This window comes from Ictalurus punctatus, chromosome 25 (assembly GCF_001660625.3).
Source record: "Ictalurus punctatus breed USDA103 chromosome 25, Coco_2.0, whole genome shotgun sequence".
NCBI classification, from domain to species: Eukaryota; Metazoa; Chordata; class Actinopteri; order Siluriformes; family Ictaluridae; genus Ictalurus; species Ictalurus punctatus.
The window spans coordinates 16,200,674-16,225,788 of NC_030440.2; the positions used below are offsets into that span (position 1 = coordinate 16,200,674).

Genomic DNA, 25,115 nt, shown 5'->3' on the forward strand with positions numbered 1-25,115 from the left:
CTAAACAGTGTCAGAAAATGCCCGCTGTAAGCTCCCAGCTAGCACTGAATGTTCCACTCAAGTTAATTTACTGTACAATATGGTTCTCTCTCGTTTCATTATTTTTGAGAGAAAGAAATTCCTAATGTTACAGGGATTTATTCATTCATGATTTATTTTTAGAACCATAAATTATAGGTTTATTGACATCCTTATAAGAATTTGCACAGAATGTCCATATATGGTTATTTGTAGGTTTTATGTTTATAATTACAAAATTTAATTATATAACTGCAAAGAGGTTAGCTATGAGTAACGAAGCCACCATTCATGCCTTAGCTGCCACCCTATAAAAAAAAATAATAATAATTAATTTTTTTAAATAACAGATTCTATTCTTTGTTTCATCATATTCTTTCCTATAATCTTGTCTGACTAATAATGTTCTGTTTTTTCTCTGTGTCATTAAGGTCCAGCTTGTCTGCGTCGCGTTTCACTGCTGGAGTGGGATGCTTGTACTCATTGTACTCTACCCAGAAGTACGTCAGCATGGCCAGCAAAAGGACTGCGATGAGGATGTAGAGTTTGGTGGACAGACAGATGAACGTGCTGTACGCGAAGGCTATCACGAAGCCCAAAGACTCCCACATGCGATAATTAGCGAATGCTGCCTCCTTGTGGTGAGGGAACAGAGTGCCGTACAATGCTGAAATGCAAAAACGCATGGAAAGTTGTTAGAACCTCTTCTGTGAAGTAGTGTTAAGGGTGGACTTCACAGGGCTACATAACACCTACATAAGTCCTTCATTTATAAAGTCTTTCATGACAGCTGACTTTGTTGCCCAGTGCACTTTATGTCGGTGTGACATAATGGTTATAATGTGACACAGCTCGCTAAGTCAGAGATATTTGGAAATATCAAGGTGTCTCCAGAACTGGGCACCAGAAGTGATTATCATTTTAAATTTTTCAATTAATCTCACTTGGTAGTCTGATATATCACATCATCACAGTGCATCAGAAATGTACATCTGTCATGATGTAATAATGTAAAAATGTGTCACAGCCCAAATGTACAGTATGCTCTGCTTAGGTCAGTATAACAGTTGATGCCTCATGAAATTATTATTATTATTATTTTTCAAAAATCTTTTAGATTTATATCAATGTTAGAAAGTTGTTATATATTGCCATGTATTGTTATAAACACCGGCTTTATTAGATTGATTCGTATGTAAGAAAGATGTCTCGGTTGTTACGAGTCTCACCGTTGGTTTGTGTTTGCCACACAGCATCTGCCACACCCCAGAGAGCAGGAAACACAAAGAAGACAGGCAGCTCGTCCGGATGAGGCCTCCAGTACAGCAGAGCTATCGCAGAACTCAGGTTTATCACAGCGGCTGTGTGGAGAAAGAGTAGAAATACCAATAAGACCTGCCTGTCCTTCACCAGCTGGGCTTTTACACACCTGGGACAGTGACAGCTCATTTACATGTATTCATACAGGTACTCGTATGTGTGTGTGTGTGTGTGTGTGTGTGTGTTTAATAAGCATCTTTATTCATTTTTGTGTGACATATTTCAGTATGCATGGAAAAGTACAAGCTCTGAAGAACAAATATTCTAGAAATCCACCGTCCAGCATGTGCAGCTTTCTCAATAGTGATTTGCTTCAATATGAAAAATTCATTTTAAAAAAATGAAGGAAAGGAGGTCAACTTTAAAACAAAGTACAGTCAGTTTGTATGAGGAACACATGACAGACCACAAAGTTTTTCCCCACTGGGAATTGTTTTGGGACTCTCACCTCCGGTGCATTCACAATCTTCCTGTCAGTCTTTAGACTTCCCAGATTAGAGCCCCTACAAAGCATGATTTTGGTAGGATTCATTCTTCCGAGTGTTCACATGGGGGAGCTGGGTGCAGACGGGATAGAGAGTCCCGTGCGTGCCTGACAGGAGTTCAGTCTCTTGGCAGCCTTGATGTATTTGAGGTTTTTATGATCTGTGTAAGTTGTGAATGGTTGAAGGGCTCCCTCCAACCAGTGACATCATTCTTCCAGAGCTACAGTAGTTTAACAGTGAGGAGCTCTCTGGTGCCAATGACAGTTTCGTATGTATCTTTGCTGGGGGAATATATCAGAATGTTATCGATCTACTTGATGACAAATCTCAAGATATCTGGTTAGACATCATTTATAGGGCACTGAAAGACTGCTGGTGCTGAAAATAACCCATATAGCTTTATGCAGTATTCAAAGTCACCAGAGGTGGTGCTGAAGGCCGTCTTCCACTTGTCCCCTTCACGGATACACACCAAGTTGTACATGCTTTGCAAGTCAAGTTTAAGGGATCAGAGGCAGGGGATAATAATACTTATCTGTGACTTGATTCAAACCACGATAGCTGATGCATGGCTTTAAGCCACTTCCTTTTTTCTCAACAAAGAAGAAGGCTGCTGATACTGGAGAGGTAGAGAGGTGTATGTACTCCTGTTTGAGTGCCTCCTTGATATCTTCCTCCATGGCCTGCGTTTCTTTGGCCAATAAGAGGTAAAAGAGGTTGCAAAGAGGGTGTGGCTCCTGACAGTAATTTGATGGCATAGCCCTAAGAGCGGTGTGGCAGGAGCCCATTGGCCTTGGTCTTGCTGAATACCTCACAGAACTCTTGACATTCCAGAGGGATTTCTACAAGGACTTGGGGTTCTGGGCGTTCTATGGTAATTGAGGACACATTGACAGAGGGGACATGGAGACAGTGGGCATGGCAGAGTGCCGACCAGTGTGTGATTTCACATTCCTTCCAGGAGATCTGAGGGGTATGATGCTGCATCTACCAGAAGCCCAACACCAACAGGAGCTTGGTAGTGACGGTGATGAGGAGAGAAATTCGCTCTTGGTGCATGGTGCTGATGTGGACAGTAATGGGTTTAGTGCAACAGGTGTTAGAGTATTATTCATCCTCTAAAATGATACACAGGCATTGCAATAATGTACCATCACTAAAATACTTCCCACCTCGGGCTACTCTGATTAAACTGACTTACCCAAACAGAAGAGGGGGATCCTCCCGGTGTACTGCGCAAGCTTCCCAAATGAGAAAGAGCTCAGCGAATTCACAGCGCCAAAGCAGATCATTACAAATCCAACATAATGGATTCCTATTGCACAGGTCACATAATTCTGCAAAGACAATCACAAACTTTTGTTCTCTGAAGAATATTAACAAATGCATTTCATTTTAAAATGTTTTGCAACCAGGGAACAGGGAATACATCTGCACAGTGAATTTTAAGTATTGTATAGCACTCCTTGTCATTCTTTAGTCATTGTCATAATTCTCTTGTTTCATGTTCATGTTGTTGTCTAGACTCATTATTTCTCGTCCTGCATTTGCATCTGCCTCCTCTATCATTCCTGGCAACCATGGGCTGGTTTTGTTGCATTTTGCTTGTTGTTTTTAACGCTTTGATGATTTCTGTACATTAAATTATTCCTTAATTACTTATTTTATTTAATTTTTTTATGGCATATGGGTTAACAGATGTCTCTCTCGGGTGATTTTTCTCTCTGAGGTGGATTTTTCAGCAGGATAATGAGCCAAAGCACCAGTCACCTTTTGAAAGAACACTTCCTAGAGCCCTGACGCAAACCCTATAAAGTATCTATGGGATGCAATGGAGAAGAAATTAGCAGATTGTAAGAACTGAAGGTTTTCTTGGTTGAAACTTGGGGAAAATTTCCAATGCAACTGTTACAGAAATTGCTTGACTATATGCAAAGATGTTTTCAAAACGTTCTGAGAAACTTCTTGAAATGTGTGCATATGGTGCATTGCCAGAGCCATATCTTCTCGCAGTTCTCGCCTGGTTTCCCATTGAAGCTAAGTAGGTTTGAGCCTGGCCAGTACCTTGATAGGAGACCTCCTGGGGAAGACTAAGGTTGCTGCTGGAATGGTATTAGTGAGGCCAGGAGGGGGCGCTCACCCTGTGGTTTGTGTGGGACCTAATATCCCGGTATAGTGACAGGGACACTATACTCTAAAAACAGACATTCATCCTAAAAGAATAAGGGTAGGTCCTGGTGAAATTCCCCCATTGGCCCTTCTTTATCATGGCCCCAGAACAATCCCCATCTCTGAATTGGTTACATCACTCTCTCCTCTCCACTAATAGCCGGTGTGTGGTGGGCATTCTGGCGCGCTATGGCTGCCAGGTGGATGCTACACACTAGTTGTGGTTGAGGAGATTTCCCCCCATACAATGTAAAGCGCTATATAAATCTAGCTGTAAAAATCTTATTTTTCTTTAACATAAATGCCACTTGATTTGACATGTTGTTTTCTAATACAGTGAAAATCATACATTTGCAAGTGTGGCTTAATACTTTTTGGGATCACTGTGTATGATAAATGTGTATATAAGTAATTATATTCACAGATCTGTTCACCTTTGTGTATTCACCGGCGAGGAAGCTTTGCTCGAATCCACTGTACATAGTCAAGGGAATGAGCATTAACAGCCTCTTATCTCCTAAAAGCCTGAACGTGGCCAGGAAGGTACTGCAGAACGTTTGGTTGCCTTTGTCCTTGCGAAACTCTTTTGCATCTTTTCCATCAATGTTGTCCAGGAAAACTGCCACAAGGATCATCGCCAGAACCCCCACACCTACAGAGGTATCGCTCAGCTGAGTTATATACAGTACTTAAATACAGACATGTACAAGAATTCAACAATGCTGTGTAGAAAAGCTAATAACTGTTTGGTAGTTCCAACTGTTTACCAATATAGCAGCCCATCAGTATGTTTACGAGATTCTGCTCCGGTCGTGTGAAGTTCCCCGAGGTGGTGAAGTTCTCATTGCACAGGGCAGCACCACAGAACTGCAGTCTCTCCTCAGGGATTTCAGCTTAGAGAACAGACACACCAATATTGTATAAAGTATACTAGTCTAAGTCTAATCATCACAATCAGAGACATGTGTTGCGTTCTGTTTCAGCTGTACCTATGTTAGTGTCTTGTTGAAATATGAGTGATGACATGAGGTTTCCCCAAACGGCAGACGACTGGAAGATAAGAAAGAAAAGGCCAAAGTATTGGTTTATGATATCCTGGCCTTTCTTGTTTTCTTTCTCCGCCTGTGCATTCCCACTGATTGTAAGGTACGTGCACTTAGCAGACCAAAGTGGAGAGCCTCCCAAACCCAGAACAGCAGATGTAGCGATCAGACTGGGCCTGTAACACATTTAACACATGTAACACATTTCGTTAAAGACTCACTGCTAACATTTTATTACATCTTTAAAAATTGGAATATCCTGGAAAAGTTCATTTTTTCTGTAATTTAATTCAAAAAGTGGAACTTTTATTTATTCTAGACTCATTACACATAAAGCTGTTTTTATTTTGATTACGGCTTACAGCTCTTGGAAATCAAAAATCCAGTATCTCAAAATATTAGAATATAGAATTTATAATACAGAAATGTCAACCTGAGAAGAGCTCAAATCAGTTAATTAACTCAAAACACCTGCAAAGGTTTCCTGAGCCTTTAATCTCTCAGTCTGGTTCAGTACACACAACCACATTCAATTTTCAGATGAAAGTAAATGTTGCATTTCATTTGGAAATCAAGGTTCCAGAGTCTGGAGGAAGAGTGGAGAGGCACAGAATCCAAGTTGCTTGAAGGCCAGTGTGAAGTTTCCACAGTCAGTGATGATTTGGGGTGCCATGTCATCTGCTGGTGTTGATCCAGTGTGTTTGTTCATGTCAAGAGTCAATGCAGCTTGTTGCTTAGATGTGACCTAAGCAACCTGTCATCCTGTGCTTCCCTTGGATGCAACTCCACACAACCCACAGATATCGTGGATGGACAAAGAAATTACCCGCTGGTCAGCCCACTGTCACAGACATTGCCTCCATTCCCTCCAGCTGCTTGTGGCCTCATCCTCTGTGAAAAGTCCAGTGGACCAAGCACCCTTCACCATCCCATCAGGGTATCTTGATCTGAAGGAGCCTTTCAGCAAAACAAGACCAGCGTATTACCCCCACATTGTTCCTATGATTGTGGCATCTAGCTGCTGCCTGGGACCACTCCCTTTCACAATCGGATTTACCCCATTCCCTAGCTAAGCAGCAAACCATGCATTGAATACGAGGGACTGAACCAGGTAGCAGTTACTGTAAGTACTGGTACACTCTGCCTCTGCAGTCCTCGAGCAGCTCCGTTCTGCCCAAATTTTCACAAAGCTGGATCTCCACAGTGCATACAATCCTATGCATATCCGGGAGGAAGATTAGTGGAAGATTAGTCCTCCAGCACCTCATGCAGCACCAGTTACAGTCGGGTACATAAGTATTTGGACAGTGATACAATTTTTGTCATTTCACCTCTAAACACCACCACAGTATATTTGAAATGAAGCAATCAAGATGTGATTGAATGTAGACTTTCAGCTTTAACTCAAGGGGTTTAAGAAAAATATTGCATTCATTATTTAGGAATTGCAGCCATTTTTTTCCATAGTTCCTCCAGTTTCACAGGCTCAAAAGTAATTGGACAGTTGACTCATAAGCAGGTTCATAGCCAGGTGTGGCCCATTTCCTCATTATTTCATGACAAATTGAAGAGCTTTGGAGCTGATTTCAAGTGTTGAATGTTTCATTTTGTAGCTATTCATGTGACCTCTCAATATGTGGTCCAAAGAGGTGTCAGTGGTCAAGGTGTCAAGGAAAGGAGGCCATCAATAGGCTCCAGGACTCTTTATTCATCAAGAGTGAAAATTGCAAATTCACCAGCGCATCTCACTCTTGGGCTACATCAGAGCCACAGAGACAGACTGGCCTACACTGAAGACAGTCAGTAATTCATCAGCTTTGCTAGTTTCTATCTGAGTTTCATCAGAGATTCAGCTGCATAGCACTGTCCCTGACATTCCAATGTCCCTTAGGAAGTTGTTGAAGCACCTGGCCTGGAGCCCAGCAGCTGAGAAGGCCCTCAACCAGCTCAATGCCACATTTACCACCATGCCTATTCTCCCCTGATCTATCGAGGCCCTTTGCCATTGAAGTGGATGCTTTCTAGAAGGGAGTTGCAGCCATCCTTTCTCAGCCATTCAGGGACAAGCCCAAGCTACATCCCATGGCATTCTTCTCCTGGAAGTTATCTCCAGCTGAACAGAATTATGTTATTGGGAACTGGGAGCTACTGGCTGTGAATTTAGCCCTGGAGGAGTGGCACCATTGGCTGGAGGGGGCCATTTACCATATTCACAGATCATAAGTACCTTGGGTTCCTCAGAACTGTGAAGTGTCTGTGATCCCCCCCCCCCCCCCCCCCCCCCTCACCACCACCCCAAACAAAGTGTTCATACTGGCTAATCTACAAGCCAAACTTGTCACATGTGCCAACACCTTCATGGCCATGGGCCACCCAGGCAAAAAACATACTTACCATCTGCAAGTACTGGTGGCCAAACATGGCTGCGGATGTTCACTATACAGTCTCTTCATGTACAGCTTATGCCCAATCCACATGAATAATATCATGAACCCCACCAGCCAGTAAGCTCCTGCCTCTAACTACACCGCAGCAGCCCTAGACCCACAGTGTGGTCGATTTTATCACTGACCTGCAGAAATCCTGGCAGTTTACAGTGGTGGCTCATGGTGATCAGAAGGTCAGGGGCTCAAGCCCCAGTAATGTCAAGCTGCTACTGTTGGGCCCTTGAGCAAGGCCCTTAACCCTCTCTGCACCAGGAGCGCTGTATCATGGCTGATCCTGCTTTCTGACTCCAGCTTCCTAAAAAGCTGTGATATGCGAAGAAAAGTATTTGATTTGAAGAATACATTACACTGTGCTGTAATGTATATGTGACAAATAAAAGGCTTCTTCTCCTTCTTCTTCTTCTTCTTCTTCTTCTATCCCATGGGCACACTGCCATCCTGATTATCATTGACCGCTTCTCAAAGTTGCTGCGTTTCATCCCAGTGCCCAGTCTGCCCATTGCCTTTGCCACAGCTGAGCTCCTCTTTACCCAAGCGTTCCGGTCCTTCAGAATTCCGGAGGACATCGTCAGCAACCAGGATTCTCAATTTACCAAGTATGGGCCAACTTCATGGACAATCTGGGGGCAACCGTAAGTCTGACCTCTGGATATCACCTTCAGGCCAATGAAGGTGTGAATGTGTGAATGTGTGTGTGATTGTGTTGTATCCCATGCTCCCTGGGATAGGCTCCAGGTTCCACGCGACCCAGTAAGGATAAGCAGTACAGAAAATGGATGGATGGATGGATCCTGGCCTTTGTATGTAATAGTTATTGTTTATTATTGTTTTTATTGTAAAGTTCACTTGCGTGAAAAAGTCTGCATCCCCCATGATTTCTATGTGGGGAAACTACAAACATGTATTAATCCAAGAAGTAAAAAAAAATGTTGGTGTGTCTTACAACAAGACAACAAACATTTATTACTAAATTATCTTTTTAAGAAAGAACCAATGGATGAATAAACATGTTGTAGAATATTTATTAGAGTATTTTTTATAGAGATTTTATAGTCTTTTATCATTTATTAATTTTATAGACTATCTATAATATCTATTAATTCTATAGACTGTTTATAAGAAATATTTACACCTTAACATACACTTTTTAAACATTTGTAATAATGAACCTCAGTAAAATTAGATTAGGTTCGCTATTACAAATGTCTTGTTGGTATACATAAGTACATATACTTCTTTGTCTTATTTATTTTGTCCCAAGGGTATGCAAACTTTTGCACTCAGCTATTAATTATATAAACAACCGTATGAGGCAGTTATGAATACATGAACCATACACTTCCAAATCATTTTTCATTAATGCTTGTAGACGAACAGGCTCACCATCCAGGAAAGAGATTTCCAAAGGAATAGCTGATGTAGCAGGCCATGCAGATGAAGATGGTCCATTTACAGCCCAGGTTTTTGATCATGATGGGAGGCAGGAACATGGAGGACAGAATGATGGTTCCGTAGATGACGCTCAGTGAGATAACGCCCATTCCTTCCTCAGCATTTAGACTGCTCTGTGATACACAGTGTAATATACAGCATACTCTCAAAACCTAATTCAGCAACACTTCCACTTTTGAATAATAATAATAATTTAAAAATGTTGCAATTCATTTAAATATCTTTTTATGTTTATTATTAAATAATTAATTGGTTTGTATAACATAACAACATGCCAGTGTTGTTGAACCTAATGTAGTTTACATTCGTGCACTACAAGTGTTTAGAAAGAATTTTTCTGAGAAAATGTAATGTGTTTGTTTTAATTTTTTTTTTTTACTTTAATGATGTCACAGGACGTTTATTTGAATACAGTTGGGTCCAAAAGTTTAAGACCAGTAGTAAAAATGCTTCTATTTTTGCATTATTTTTATTTATTTAATGTAATCGTTTTCAATGCAAATTCTATAAGAACAAAGAAATTAATCTTTAGTGAAGATTTTCTATGAAGTCTTGCAATTTCCCGCAGTATCAGTAAAGTTTCTATCTATCTATCTATCTATCTATCTATCTATCTATCTATCTATCTATCTATCTATCTATCTATCTATCAATCTATCTATCTAATCATCTGCATATGTGCTTTATCAGAACAGATAAGACTCGGGGACAATGTTCGTTAAATAGTCCTAGAAATGGTGCAGAAGTATTTTAAATACACTGAATATTCAAGATATTAACATTTCCTTCCATTGTTGTACAATTTTCAGAATTCTAAAGCATCCGTTTTATTACCAAGTTTAAATGAAAAAAATATATATTCCTAGAATTTCGGTGTGGTTTCAGACTTTTGGACCGCAGTGTATGCAATTTCAGGTTGTTTTTTTTTTTTTTTTTAAACATTTTTCACGTCACATATTATTGTGAATTTTTCCATAACGTTTGGTGTGTGAATCGTGTGTAAATCGAACGTTGTAACAGGGTAACAGTGTATTCCCTGATGTGTGTTCCACTGTTGTTTTGGGGGGATCGCAGCAAATTTTCAAACCCTAAATCAGATGTCGTGTAGTGTGAGTAGAGCCACAATTCAGTATACATATCAAAATATAGGCTTAGATTATGTCTGTGACTTCTGCTATCATCAGTATATAGTGTGGTTGCTTGGAAACCATATTAACCATATATGCTATACTAAAACCTGATGAATAAAATAAAATCTTTGATTTGAATCAAAGGGGAAAACCATGATGTCACTGTGTAGTATGTTGTCACTGAGAGAAATAAAAAGATGATAAAACACGCCCAGCTGATGGAAGTAATTAAACAGCGTCCTACGTGTTCGTATTCTTCAGCCGCGGTCTCAGCATGTAGAGAACATAACTGTACAAACTGAGCGCTCTGTGTGTGTGTGAGTGTATCTGTGTGTGTGTGTGTGTGTGTGTGTGTGTTGGTAATCACTCTGGGTGAGCACCTTAGAACCATGTATAAATCTTTTAGGAGGCTAAGAACTCTTAATTATTCAAAGAACACCTTAAGGAACCAAATACAGACACAGACTTGGCTTAATTACTAAGATGTCAGTCTTTTAAATATATGAGTAATATTACACTAATTCATTTTTATATGGCTACAAGGACTATAATTTCTTGTTATCACGTAAATTCCAGCAGCTAAAAATGAAGTTAATACGCTGCAGTTTACCAAGAATCCACACCTCCACTGTTCGGAAAACTGTCACAAAGACCTGACACTGGAGGCTCCTTCCAGAAATGATAAATAAATATTTCTTCACATAAAACATCGCCATATTAACAGTTGCGTTTTTATCTTCGTCAGTGAACATGTTTTTAAATCGGTGTAAGTCCCTGTGTACAGTACAAGCTGTTACCGTCGAAATGATAATGTATTAGAACGAACACGTGTATATAAACCTGTCATCTGCAGCTGTACTACTGTCAGAGCTGCTGTTCGAGAAAATGAAGACATGATTACCTGTAGACTCTGTAGTCCTCCATACGCCGTAAACAAGAACAAAAACCCGAAAGATACCACGAGCACATTTTTGGTATTTCGGTTGATCATTTTGGCAGATTTATAAAAAAAACTTTTCAAAAATCCTGTAAGTAGAAAAAAACAAAACAAGTGAGAAAAGCCACAAAATGTCAGAACAGCAGCTCACGAGAAGATTTCTGACTGCTGTATGTCAGATTTCCACACACTTCGTATATTGATGAACTCCAGTCTGTTGTGCTAGAGGGCAAAGTTCAGCACCTGGGAACCATAAAGCTGTGAGCGGAAAAGTCTGCCTTTCTACCAGACGGGCTCGTGTTTTAAGAGTCAGGGAATGTACTGTAATAGCTAAACTTCCAAAACACATTGCTATCATAACATAACTTGACATAATATAACAGAAAAGATGCTGACCAATAAAAAGCACTGTAATTACTTTAGAGTATCATAGAAACAGGATATGATGGGTTTGTTTGAATATGCCAATTGACCGATTCATTACCTTTATATATATATATATATTTATTTATATATATATATCACTACAATATAATGGATCATTGCAAAAGCGGCTGAAAGTTAACTTGTGTAAACTTAGCTTCTGTAAAAAATAGTTATTGGTTGTGTTATCCACACAAACGGATATGGATTTGCTTGGATTGTTTAAATATGGTGAATAAATCTGTAATGTAGTATACAATGCCTTATGAATGCATTATAACAGGTTATAAATGGATTCATAGGTCATTATATATATATATATATATATATATATATATATATATATATATATACATGTTGTGGTAACACTTCCTGTGAAGGTCAAGTCTATTGCACAATAAACTATGAACACATTCATAATATGCTATAATGCCTAAGGCTTGATATAAGGCTTTGCACACATTCTTGTAATTACAGTATGTATGAATATACATTACATTGAATAGTATGTTTGTTAATGCATTTTGAATTAAATTAAATTAATATGGTGAAAGTTTGTGGAAACCTGAGCATCGCACCCATACGTGCGTTGTGAAGATGCCATTCCACCTCAGCTGATATAATAATTTAAACTCTTCTGGGAAGGATTTCCACTAAATTTTGGAGAAACTTGAGGAAGAACCTCATACGGGTGTGATGGTCAGGTGTCTACATACTTTTGGCCGTATAGTGTATATCATTATAAGTAGTGTTCATAACTCATTAAAATAAAATAAACTCCACTTTACATAATGCATTTATTATAAGAATAGTGACCTGCAGTGTTTTCGTTTACAAATAATGCATTTCCTTTGGTTTAATCATCGGTTTGTTTCTGTGTGTCCCTATTTAATCTGAGGGTAACCTCCAGATTCTCGTTCTTGTCTGACAGTAGTGGAAGCCGATGTGGTCTACTGCTATTGTAGCCAATTCATCTCAAGGTTTGACATGTTATGCATTCTGAGATGCTTTTCTGCTCACTACGGAGGTAAAGAGTGGTTATTTGATAGCCTTCCTGTCAGTTCAAACCATTCTGGTCATTCTCCTCTGATCTCTCTCATCAACAAGGTGTTTCTCACAGGATGTTTGTTTGTTTGTTTGTTTGTTGTTTTTTGTGCATAAAATTTCCAAGGAGATCAGTTTCTGATATTCTCAAACCAGTCCCCTGGCACAAACAATCATGCCATGGTCGAAGTCACTGAGAGCACATTTTCATCCTCTCTGGTGTTTGAAATTTAACTGAAACTCTTGACCTGAATCTGCAAGATGTCATGCATTGCGCTGCAGCCGCTTGATTGCCTTCTCTATTACTAATTGCCACTGAAGTCCGAGAATCCCAGTGATGACCAAAATGTTCTGTTGACGTAACTGATGCTCGTCAAGTGTTATTGCACCTTTGCTCTAATAAATCTGTACCATCCAGATAAAGTGTGATGGCACAACCTTTCTTCAGGATGTACCATTTACTGTAACTTTACTCAGCTCCTCAAGTATGCAGTCACATCTGAATAGCAAGGTCCAGTCACTTAAACCCACATGATAAGATAAAAGATATAAGGCAGTTGATTTGAAGTGTTTTACAGCTTGCTTATGGTGACTGCAGAATAAACTGTGCCTCTCCACCTAGCAATAAAGAGTTCATATGTACATGACACTATGCATTTATGAGTTGTTTTCAGGTGGGCTCTATCATTTTGTTCTGATTGATTTCCTTGTTGTCAAAAGAATGTTCATAACACATAAAGAATGAACCTTGCTCTCAGGCCAAGAGACGCATTACTGCCAAGAATGCGCTCTGCAGTGATTCCTGATCATTTTATTCAAACACCGCAGTCTGTTTTATTGCTCTGAATGTGTAACTGATTGGATATAGCTGATAACAACAGAGCAACCACGTTCCTCACTCAAAAACTCTTCAGTCATCAAAGTTTCAGGTGAAACTTTGTCTCTTAACACTGTGGTTTCGAGTAGATACACATTGCAGTGGAAGAAATAAAGCACTTGGGATCAATAAGTTATAGAGAAATAATTAACAACAAAGTTGATTATTCTCCATGTTCTGAAATGTTTTGTACCTCTTACACCACAGTGTCATATCACACCAAACCAGGACTCTTCGACCTGTCCGAGGTCGAAGAGATGGCCGCCCAAGCTAAGTTCATGTCCGAAGTCAAAGAGACAACATCCCGAGCCAAGTTTCTGTCCGAGGTCAAAGAGACGGCCTCTGTCGCCAATTTCCTGTCCGAGGTCAAAGAGACGGCCTTCCAAGCCAAGTTCCAGTCTGAGATCAACGATGAGACTTTCCATAAAGGTTAAGGGCCTTGCTCAAGGGCCCAACAGGGCCCAATTTGCTGTCATTATGGAAATGATAAAGTAATTTGTAGCTGCACTACTCAGAGCTGCTGTTAGAGAAAATGAATCAAATCCTTCTGGCCAATCAGATTTGAGAATTCAGTGCTGTGGGGGTTTCCTCCGGGTACTCCAGTTTCCTCCCCCAGTCCAAACACATGCATGGTAGGCTGATTGGCGTGTCCAAAGTGTCCGTAGTGTATGAATGGGTGTGTGAGTGTGTATGTGAATGTGCCCTGCGATGGATTGGCACTCCGTCCAGGGTGTACCCCGCCTTGTGCGCCATGCTCCCTGGGATAGGCTCCAGGTTCTCCATGACCCTGAAGGATAAGTGATATAGAAGATGGATGGATGGGTCAGCAATAAAGGGAAAGAGATATTGTCATGCGACCAATGCAGAATAGCTCAGTCCTGGAGCTGAACTCTTTCTAGGGCTACATCTGGGGTGAGGACCTGGTCATTTTGGATGCTTTGAGTGGTTTAGAGGGTCAAGAACATCATGTGCTAGAGTCTAGCATTGTTCCTCAGGGCTGTAGCCCTCCCACTCAATGAGGTACTTCCTATCTCTGAGGCGTGAGTTCAAAATATTCCTGAACAGTTAAACGGGTTGCCCTTCTATGTCTAGTGGTGCAGGTGGTGTGGAGAGGTGGACGTTGGATGCTACCGGTTCAGGTGTGACAGGCTTGAGGCGTGATCTGTGGATTTTGTATGGACCGATCTATCTGGAATTGAGCTTCTTGCAACGCTGAGTGTTTCTAATGTCTTCAGTCGATAACCATGCCTGATCCATTTTGATGCCCTACTTCTGGTTGGAGTTCTCATGACGATAACAGAATAATCTGTCATGTGACGGAGTCAGTGACGGATGCAGTTGAGGGCTGGCTGTGTTTATACAGGGTGTGTATGAGATTTGGAAAAGGTCTGCCTGGTTAGAACTAGGGAGGCTGTGAACATGCCGTGAAGTGGGGATTGTAGTCCGCAGTGTGTTCTGGGAAGTGGAGTTTCTGGTGGATTCCAGCTCTGGTGTGACAGATATATATATGAAACACACCATAGCTGAATTTAATCCAAATAAAATATTCTAATTAATCAATACAGTAATAAACAGTACAATATACTAAAATAATCACAATTTATGCCAGCAATGTGAAAAAGACACACGGAAAAACGCTGCATTTCCTTACAGCACGTTTACAAATCAATTAAATATGATTTTAATAAATTCTTTATAATCTCAATTTCTCAATTATATATATATATATATATATATATATATATATATATATATATATATATATATATATATATATATATATAATTATTATTATTACTCACATACTACAAATTTCTACTAATGGTAATAAAGTATCCTGGATCCTGATACTAAATATACACTTTAGCTACGTCAAGGATGTACAAACTAATGCACACACATACACACACATGCATACACAGACATGTAGAGTATATACACGCATATACACACCACATGGTGTGTTGTTTACCTGCTAAATTCCTCGAGAGTGGTGTGTAGGCTGTCTCGGTGCTAAGATCCTCAGAGAAACGTCACTGCAACATGCACTTTGATGAAGTATGACTCGTTTTGGGTTTGTTTGTTTTTTTCTTCTCAAATCAGGCAAACTAGGGTGTGTACAAAACAAATATCGGTGCTGTTCAGTCTTCACCAGAGGGTATAGCTTTACCGTCTAGATACTTGTGTTTTTATTTGTTTCAGCTTAATTCTGTTAGAATTACAATGACCTATCATACTGAATAACACCTGTTGAAACTCTCTTCACACACACACACACACACACACACACACACACACACACACACACACACACACACACACTTGTTGCTACCTGTCTGTTTATATTCCAACTCACTCAACCACAGTCATCATTTTGAATACATCATACTTCAGTCTGCGTTTTAAATGCTAATGCTAAAAATTCTTACTAATGTTTACCGTAAAACATTTTAAACATTTAGTCTGATAAAACAAACAAAAAACGTACAATTAGAGCATTTGTCAAGCCAGTGCCAGAATTGGCATCCGACTACAGTTCCCAGAACACAAAGGAACCTACAAACTACAAACACGGCCACCGAGGACGACTCACAGCCGTTACAGACTCTCTCACGTTCATGTTCATCTGATTACTCATTACAAGCACCTGGACGCAGTCACACAGTATTTAAGAACTCTCTTCACACTTGTGAAGTATATGCACTGTGTTTCCATACCAGGATATATAGTGAGGATATTGACTAGGTTTACACGGACAGCAGTGATCTAATTATGGACCTTATTCTGAATAAGACGATATTCTGATTAAGGTGTTTACATGAGTCGCTTTTAGAATACTCCTTTCATGTTCAGGTTTTACGTGTTATAGAACATAGACGGATTAACGGCACACGTCGTTACGTCACCGCGCCACGCCGTCCGACGTCCCTCCAGAATTTCACCTATCGACATACAGTCGGTCTTCGTTATTGTACAGTATACAGTTTTGGCTGTTTCCTTTTTAATTTTAGCTTCCAGTGCGGTTAATTATTTATCATGCCGTACGAGCAGATAGACGACTGCTTGAAGCCGTGGGCTGAAATACATGTATTTGACCTACTATAAGTACGTGGTTTGGGACACAGCCGTGCTCTCTTGTTTAGGAGTACTCCACATGTCTTAATTCGATGTGTGTTTACTTCGAGTATGACTTTAGCCTGATTAAGGTGATCAGGAATGTCTGTTTACATGCTAGTTTCTTAATCAGAGTATCGTCTTAATCGGGTTAATATGGGAATATCATTGTCCACGTAAACGCACCGATTGAAGTAACTGACCTCGTAAACATTTGCAAAACTAGCAAGGTATGTATCACAACTGCTCTGTATTTAAATGGCCTTTTTGTACAATGATCTTTTGACCCTTGTGCATCCTTATGGGCATTTTTGTCTTTTTAATTTTTGTGTTTTTATCATTTTGTCCGTGTTAATGCAAACAGCATCAATTTTGCAAAAGGGGTGTATTTTTATTGGAATGTTAATATTACAATAATATCAATATGCAATAATTGTTTGCTTATTGATAATTATTGTTTTTACACGTGGTAGTAAGAAATAATTGGGGTATGGGAATATGGCAATGAGAGATAATTGGGGGTTGGGGGCTTGGGGCCCGGAGTACAAATTAGCCGGGGGCCCAGAAACCCCAGCGGCGCCCCTGGTGAACGTAGCCTAATTGTACCCATCTGTCTAACTTTCCAAGTCATGTGACTCAAGATAATGAGATTTTATTTGAAAAATGTTTAGAAGGATATGAAAAATTGTTTAAAAAAAGAAATCTCTGTGATTTAATTCACCATCATTTCAAATCTGTTTATGTTCAAAAAAGCGAAAGACATCAAATAAATGACTTTCAGTCAAATCTGATCTGAATATTTCAGGACATTTATTTCTAGACTCTTTACTGAGCAGTTTGATGTCTGGACGTTTCCTGGGTCAGATGCATAACTCAATGCATGGAAATGCCACAAATGTTAACTTAGTAGCTCTTTTACACCACCAGAGGTCAATGTTGAACACAACTTAAGAAGTGTTTAATATTTGTGTGTGTGTGTGTGTGTGTGGTTAGCGTGTTCGCTTCACACCTCCAGGGTCGGGGGTTCGATTCCCACCGTGGCCCCGTGTGTGCGGAGTTTGCATGTTCTCCCCGTGCTGCGGGGGTTTCCTCCGTTTTCCTCCCCTAGTCCAAAGACATGCATGGTAGGATCGGCATGTCCGTGAATGGGTGAATGAATCACTGCGCCCGGGGGCCATCTTCAGTCGTGTTGACTCAGTCTTGCCACTGGATCATGGCGGTCACCGGGAAGTGAGAGTGAGGCCGATGCTGCGCAAGTCTTCCACACTGTAATCCAATTCACTCGAGTCCCAGTTTGTGTTTCCAGAAATGGAAACTTCGGTCTTCGTCGAAATCGATGGACGAACTCCTCTGTGTGTGTGTGTGTGTGTGTGTGTGTGTGTGTGTGTGCGTTAACTTCAGATATTGATATATCGATCGTTTTTATAATAACCTAAACTCCAACCACATAAACACATTCAAACTTGCGCTCAAGTGTTTACCCAGCGGAAACCCCCGCAGCACGGGGAGAAACATGCAAACTCCACCCACACAGGGCAGTGGCGAGAATCGAACCCCCGACCCTGGAGACGTGAAGCGATCTTAGAGTGCTTTTCATAACAAAGACCAAATCTTACTCACTGTAAGATTTGAAGTGATAAGAAATAATGCATCTATACCTCTACGAGAACTCTTACAAAATATGTTCTTACAGCACTCCGAGTGCCCTGTAAGCGTACGTGAGCTGTACGAGCGCTCGGTCAGCTTATCCTTCAAACCGCCAGTTTCATTTTCTTTACACTTTGGATGAACATTGAATGCATGTAAACATTGGCATTAGTTTATTAATTCGACAAGTCAAGCAGATGTGGAGACTCGGTTTGAATATGTGCAAGTTTACCTGAATATTGACGCAAACTTTGGACTTGAGTGAGACTCCGAGTTCAGTAAATATGGTTATATGACACAAACCTGCATCTATACATTATTGATATTGCTATACATTCCATGAAATGTAATTGCTTTCATTTAAATATTCTTCCCTGGCGTGTGTTCGTGTAGGTTTGTGAGTGTGTGCTATGTATGTATAGTGTGTGTGTGTGTGTGGTAGAGCAGGGGAGACAGGTTTTTCCTGCTGATAGCTCGTGGTGACAGCCGTGAGTCACTCTCTGCCTCTCTATTGTTAACTGTTTGCTGATGCACATGGAGATCTGCTGCTCTGTTTCTCCCGACACAATGCACGACGTAGCTCGGCGGGCAATGCTGACACCCTGCAAAAATGGCTTTATTTAGCTAAATCCAATCAGCTCACCACCACACTGAGTGTGCTCCACAACACCACCTCTTCTGAAAAGCGAGAGCTGGCGAGTCATTGTGATTGTTTTGTTTTTTGTTTTTTTTGTAAAGCAGCTCTTGGGGAAGTTTTGGCATTACAGCAACAACAGAGGTGTCTGCATAGAAACTAGCATGAGAAATGGACATTCTTTTTTTTCTTTTCGTTCTTTCTTTATTTTTAGATTTAGTCGGAGTTTTTTTTTTCTTTTCTTTTCTTCTTTTCTTTTCTTTTAAGAGTCAGGTGACCAGTACAAGCGAATCTAACTTGAATTGTCAAATGAATTTAAGCTCACGCTAACATTAGCTAAGCACCATTCGACATATTGCTGATGTTATAACACTGAGATCAGGAAAAAGTTCACATTAGGAAGTACTCCAAACCAATTTAAAGTTCATGCGCATTATTTATCGCTAGGAGCAACAACGATTCAAGCTTAATGGGCCTATTATCCTCCCGTGTCGCTTTTATTCAGTAAATATGTATCGGAAAAGAATCTTTAAACAAAACATGCAGACACGAAAACACTGCGCTGCGTACTTTCTCGCACTCGGTCTCGACTTTACCCGTCTCTATTTCTTACGTTTTGTACTTCTTCCTGCAGTCATAAAGCAATCAATATGATTGCAGGCTACTGTTATGATTCTAAATAGAGCCATTTGGTTCATTCGAGTCATTTGGTTCAGTTCAAAAGAGCCGATTGTTTCAGCTCCCAAACGACTCCTCGTCTTATTTTTTTGAGCTATTATAAAAGTGAAATCTCACAACCTTCTAATTCACAGCATAACATTTTTTTTAAATAATTGTTGTTGTTTTGTTTATAAATAAGATCTCTTTAAAGCGGCAAGGTGTTACAAAGCGCTGACACTGGAGACTCCTTCCATAAATCATAAATAAGCATCTCAAACTTCCCCAAATCAAAGTACATACATACATCCATCCATCTTCTATACCGCTTTATCCTTCCTTCAGGGTCACGGGGGAACCTATCCCAGGGGACATCGGGCACAAGGCGGGGTACACCCTGGACAGGGTGCCAATCCATCGCAGGGCACATTCACATACACACTCACACACCCATTCATACACTACGGACACTTTGGACACGCCAATCAGCCTACCGTGCATGTCTTTGGACTGGGGGAGGAAACCGGAGTACCCGGAGGAAACCCCCGCAGCACGGGGAGAACATGCACACACAGGGTAGGAACATTCCCACGGTGGGAATCGAACCCCCGACCCTGGAGGTGTGAGGCGAACGTGCGAACTCATATGAATGAGCTGTTACAGAAAATTATTCAACCCCTTCATGGCGAGCATCTTTAGTATTTAGTAGAGCACCGCTTTGTTGTTATGACCTGATCAGAGCTTCTGGCAGCGTTCCTGAGGAATCTTCTCCCGTTCCTCATGAGCAACGGCCTCCAGTTCAGTAATATTCTTGTGTTTGCATCCTGCAACCGCCTTCTTCAAATCCCACCGGAGATTTTCCATAGGGTTCAAGTTCAAGTGACTGTGACGGTCCTGTGGAATCTTCCAAGCATCCGTCGTGTTGAACTATTTCAATTGCTTTTGTTTGATTTGTTCGTCGCAAACAGCTGAAAGTCTGTCCATTTTGTTAATAAACCTGATTTGCAGTGGGGGTCGAATAACTTTGATTGCAACTGTACTATGTAAATTACCTTAATGATAATGAGTCTTTATTAATCATGTATACATTACAGCACAGTGAAATTCTTTTCTTCACATACCCCAGCGTGTTAGGAAGTTGGTGTCAGAGTGCAGGGTCGGCCATGATACAGCGCCCCCTGGAGCAGAGAGGGTTAAGGGCCTTGCTCAAGGGCCCAAAGATGGCAGCTTGGCAGTGCTGGGGCTTGAACCCCCGACCTTGCCAAGCCACGTCATATTATGTTCTCATGTGAAAAGTAACTTTTATGACTTAACTAAAACTATTAGATTTTTGGTTTAAAGCGCCATTTAAACCAAAACTTTTACTAAAACTATTACAGGCATAGATGCGTGTTTAATCTGGCCCTATTCATTATGCCCCCCCCCCCCCCCCCCCCCACCAAATTAAATAAATAAATGTTTGAGGGCAAGTTTGTCAAACTTGCCTCAACATGCTTTTTCCAATTAGGTGGAGTCCAAGATTTCTAAGGAGGTAAAGTAGACACCTTGTTTTATACGAGTCTTTGCTTACGTCAGCATACTAAAACATTTAACTGAGGTGAGGCCAGGGCGCTCATCCTCGAGTTCCACACCGCAATCCGCTGGAGTATTTCTTTTCAAAGATACATATATAGCTATAGCGCTAACTACGTTGTGTAGCATGAGAAGATCACAAACGGTGATGCGTTGTCTTAATTCCTGATCGTTTTTTCAACATCAGTGAACTTGATTGGATGCTAAACTGAAATGACTGGATGCTAAACTGTATAAATTGTAACCTGATATACTGTATAGCGTACAGTCATTGTCTGGATGAGAGAACAGGAGATCTTTAAGATTTGTACGTAGAGTGAAGGTCTAACTGAAACTATAAGGATTTAAAAAGTATGTTCTTTCTTGTAAATGTAATTCAATTAAGAAACTCAAGTAAAGTATAAATACACCAAAATAATACTTACGTTTTATAGTATTAGGTATAACTACTCAAGAGTTGTCCACCCCTGCTTCTCAGTCACAGTTGAAAAACAACACAAATTAGCTTGGAGGTTCACGCTACCTCCAACCTCACGTCACACCCGGACCACCCATACTCCCCCGGTTTTAGCTCAACCCCAGTGGATAAAAGCTGAAAATCTGGCGTGAATGCTGCTTAATTGTGTCTTTGCGGTCGAAACTGCAGGGGCTTTGACAATGGCACTTCCATGAAGGCTGCTGGAGATCGTGTCTGGAGTGTTAACGATAGGATCGCTTGCCTGATGGAGGACAGAATTAGAGATGTCAAGGTCAGAAAGAAAAAGAGGGAGAGCGTTTTCCTATGCAAAAACCTGCATGAATTATTCAGCTCCTCCTTTTGTCTCCCTCTCCTCTTCACCGTCCAGGCCTCTGACAGGTTTATTCCAGCCCTGTCTGAGGAGGAGAGAGCGTCGCTTTCCTCTCCTTCACACTTCCTAAAATGGCCTTTAATTAGGTGGGCAAATTGCAGGCCGTGTTCACGCTTATCGAGAAAGGGGACTGTGGGAAATGTGCGTTGCTCAAGCATCCTTTTATCTCCTGACTGTAAGGACAGTCAGCTGAAGAGGACAGTAGCCTATTATTGCGGGAAACGGTGTTAATGGTATGCTAGGTCAGGATGACTCTTAACATACAGGTGGATATACATAAATGGTAAATGCGCTGCACTTGTATAGCGCTTTTTTCTGAAGTGCTTTACACCGTGTCTCATTCACCCATTCACACACACACACACACACCAGTGGTAGCACAGCTGCCATGCAAGGCACTAACATGCCATCGGGAGCAACTTGGGGTTCAGTGTCTTGCCCAAGGACACTTCGTGGAGTATGTGGATTCACGTGGGCCGGGAATCGAACCGCCAACCCTGCGATTAGTGGACAACCCGCTCTACCACCTGACCCACAGCCTCCCACATGACTTCAGATGTTTCACATGAACTCAGGATTACTGTATATTTGGGTTACGTTTAGAAACTACGTTGATATTACCATAGCGCTGTTGAATTCTTGAATCCGATTGGTCAGAAGGTGTGGATTCGTTGTTTTTTTTTTGTTTGTTTTTTTTAACAGTAGTGCGGCTGCGATTCAAATCACAGGTTTATATTAATGCACTTGTCCTAGTACGTTATCGTTTCTATAGTAACAACTCGTTCACAGGGACTTGTAGGTCAGATACTCTACACGATCTAAGCAAATAATAAAAGAAAATATGTTGTTATTTGATAAAGAAAGAATTTCTTATATCTTGGAGTGAAGTGGTGTAAGTGAAGGATTTTTAGGTAAAATTGATAAAGTTGACATTGCATTACATAAATGTTGTATCTATATCGTATCTAGCTGTAAAGGGAAAATCCACTGATAGTACACTAGACGCCATTAGAGCCATCACTGAAACGATGAACCGTATGCTTCTTTACATTTGGTTCTGTTTTCTAACACAGTTCATTGATTTGTGGCAAAAGTTGATGACTACACGTGCGATCTTGCTTTGCCGTGATGACTGCGGGATATTAGACTGAAAAACAAGTAGGCAGCACCCTCCAGTCAGCCGGTGATGTTGGATAATATAATAACTGTAAGCCAGAGCTTCGTCATTAGGCCTTAGCTCATATTGTGAGGCTGCAAATCCTGGAACACACACCAGTCACTAACAGTCACCCCCCCCCCCCACAGCCCCTCCCCCCCACCCACCCACGGAGGCGACTTTTCTCAAGCTGTTCAGTAAATCTGGTGATTTTGAGCTTTGTTGGAAATGAGCAAAGCACAATATGTCGCTGTAGGGTCCTGTTTACTCTCAATACACTGATCATGCTAATTAAATTTGCCACCGAAGCCGAACTTGTACATTAATTTCGGTTCAGGGAACCTCACGCTGACTTACAATCGTTAGATGGGATGCTGGCAGGGTGTATAGAATATTTCGAGAGGTGTATATTTTAAACATGGTTACAGTGAGGGGAAATAAGTATTCAGACACTTTTGTGTTTGTTACTGAATATACTTCCAGTGCATCTATATATATATATATAAATATATATTCACACACATAATGTCTTTTGACTTTGTACTTATAAATATGAACAGAAAAGTACGTATTCATAAGCATAAACAAGGATATGCTGAAAAATAAATAAATAAATAAATAAATAAATAAATACATTGACGGAGAAAAAGTATTCAGACAATACACATGACCAACCAAGCCCTCTGGTGGACTCATTTTTAAAAGTCCTTCATAAATTTTCAATTGGATTCAAGTATGTATGGAGGTGTAGGGTCGTTGTCTTGTTGAAACGTCCATCTTCTCTGTAAATTCGGTCTCCTGGCCGATGAGATTAAATTCTCGTCTAATATGTCCCGGTGCATCGCTCCATTACTGTTTCCTTGGATGATGTGTACTGACTCAAAATTGTCGCCACTGCAGTTTTTCATGTTCTACTGTGTGTGTGTGTGTGTGTGTGTGTGTGTGTGTGTGTGTGTGTGTGTGGTGGGAGGGTAGGGTGGAGTGGGTGGGTGGTTGTTGAGTCTCCTTCAGGTCTGTCCCTAATACAGAAGTTGCACCAAGTAGAAACAGTTGCCATGGTGATTGCAATTAACAGGTGCATTCTTAGAGTCTTAGAGCCTCTTTGTTTTCTATAAAGCACGTTGCGTCATCCCTCTCAGCGTTGACCGGTTTTTAGACGTCTCTCTCTCTGAATAAAAGCTTATCGTTCAGGCCGTATCAGCGAAGTCCGGCTGCTTGTAAAGACATAAAAGAAGCCATCCTTGTGTGTGTCGATGGTGCAAGGTGGAGGCTGCACTCATTCGATAGGCCCTCGGGCCGAACGAGGTGAAGCTGCCACGGTCATCGCCATGGAAACCACACGCCAGGACCGAGAGGAGGCGTGGTGTGCGTGCGGGGGGGCGTGAACCGGCTTTTACAGAAACGCTCTGTGTGAAAAGCGAAGGAGAGAGGATCTGTGGAGCGTACACATCTTCTGAGCAGTGAGAGGTGGAGGTGCCGCTTCACTCTGAAACCATACACACGTAGACGTGCTCGTGTCTGCTACACGTCTGATCACAGACAGCGTCACAACTTCATAACTAATCATGCATTAAGGCAAGGCACTACATGTAGAAACGATTTTTCAGACTTTTGGGTAAAGTGTATCGATAACATGAAGTCGGTTAAACTGTAGTGACCGCTCAACAGAAAAGAAAATGGGTTTATTTATCAGCAATCCGCTAGCAAAGATTCATGGTGATAGCTATTGTTTTTAATAACGGCCCCGTTCACCTGTAGTGTCTCATAAAAAAGCAAAAGCGCTGCAGTGCATTGTTTACACGTCTTTACTAGCTGGATTTTATTTGGGCAAGAAACTTCTTCTTGTTTTTTTTTGTGTTTTTTTTTACCATCAGGTGCTACAGAAGACTCGTTTATGGGTTTGTGTACAGGACACGAGCAGGCAATGTACAGGAAATCATGTGGAGTTCAGAGCTGGAGTGTGATTTTTGACTGCAACTTTAGAGCGGTGTGAAGACTACAACTGGAGGCTACAGCCTGGAGATTGCTGAGGATGGTACCGATTGAAGTACCATGGAACCTCAATTCCACATGGACATCGGTCACTGGGACTACGGTTGCTGCGATGGCCTCGGGACTGCAATTACTACATACAGTTCAGCA

At 41.0% G+C, this 25,115-nt stretch overlaps 1 protein-coding gene across 1 annotated transcript; it reads right to left on the minus strand.

Annotated features, from left to right (window-relative positions):
* Positions 1-136: 136 nt before the first annotated feature.
* unc93a (unc-93 homolog A) lies at positions 137-11,213 on the minus strand. The gene is made up of 8 exons (XM_017455406.3): positions 10,966-11,213; positions 8,866-9,047; positions 4,982-5,211; positions 4,760-4,885; positions 4,427-4,644; positions 3,025-3,160; positions 1,248-1,379; positions 137-685 (listed from the first exon to the last, which is right to left on the minus strand). Exons 1-8 carry the CDS (start codon positions 11,053-11,055, stop codon positions 399-401), a joined length of 1,401 nt encoding a protein of 466 aa, XP_017310895.1. The 5' UTR covers positions 11,056-11,213; the 3' UTR covers positions 137-398.
* Positions 11,214-25,115: the final 13,902 nt, after the last annotated feature.

Excerpts from the sequence above, each read along its gene's own strand:
- unc93a (XM_017455406.3), bottom strand. The coding sequence starts at position 11,055 with ATGATCAACCGAAATACCAAAAATGTGCTCGTGGTATCTTTCGGGTTT. Across the intron at positions 1,380-3,024 it reads GATCCCCCTCTTCTGTTTGG|CCGCTGTGATAAACCTGAGT; the intron begins GTAAGTCAGTTT and ends TTCTCCACACAG. Across the intron at positions 686-1,247 it reads GTGGCAAACACAAACCAACG|CATTGTACGGCACTCTGTTC; the intron begins GTGAGACTCGTA and ends TTTGCATTTCAG.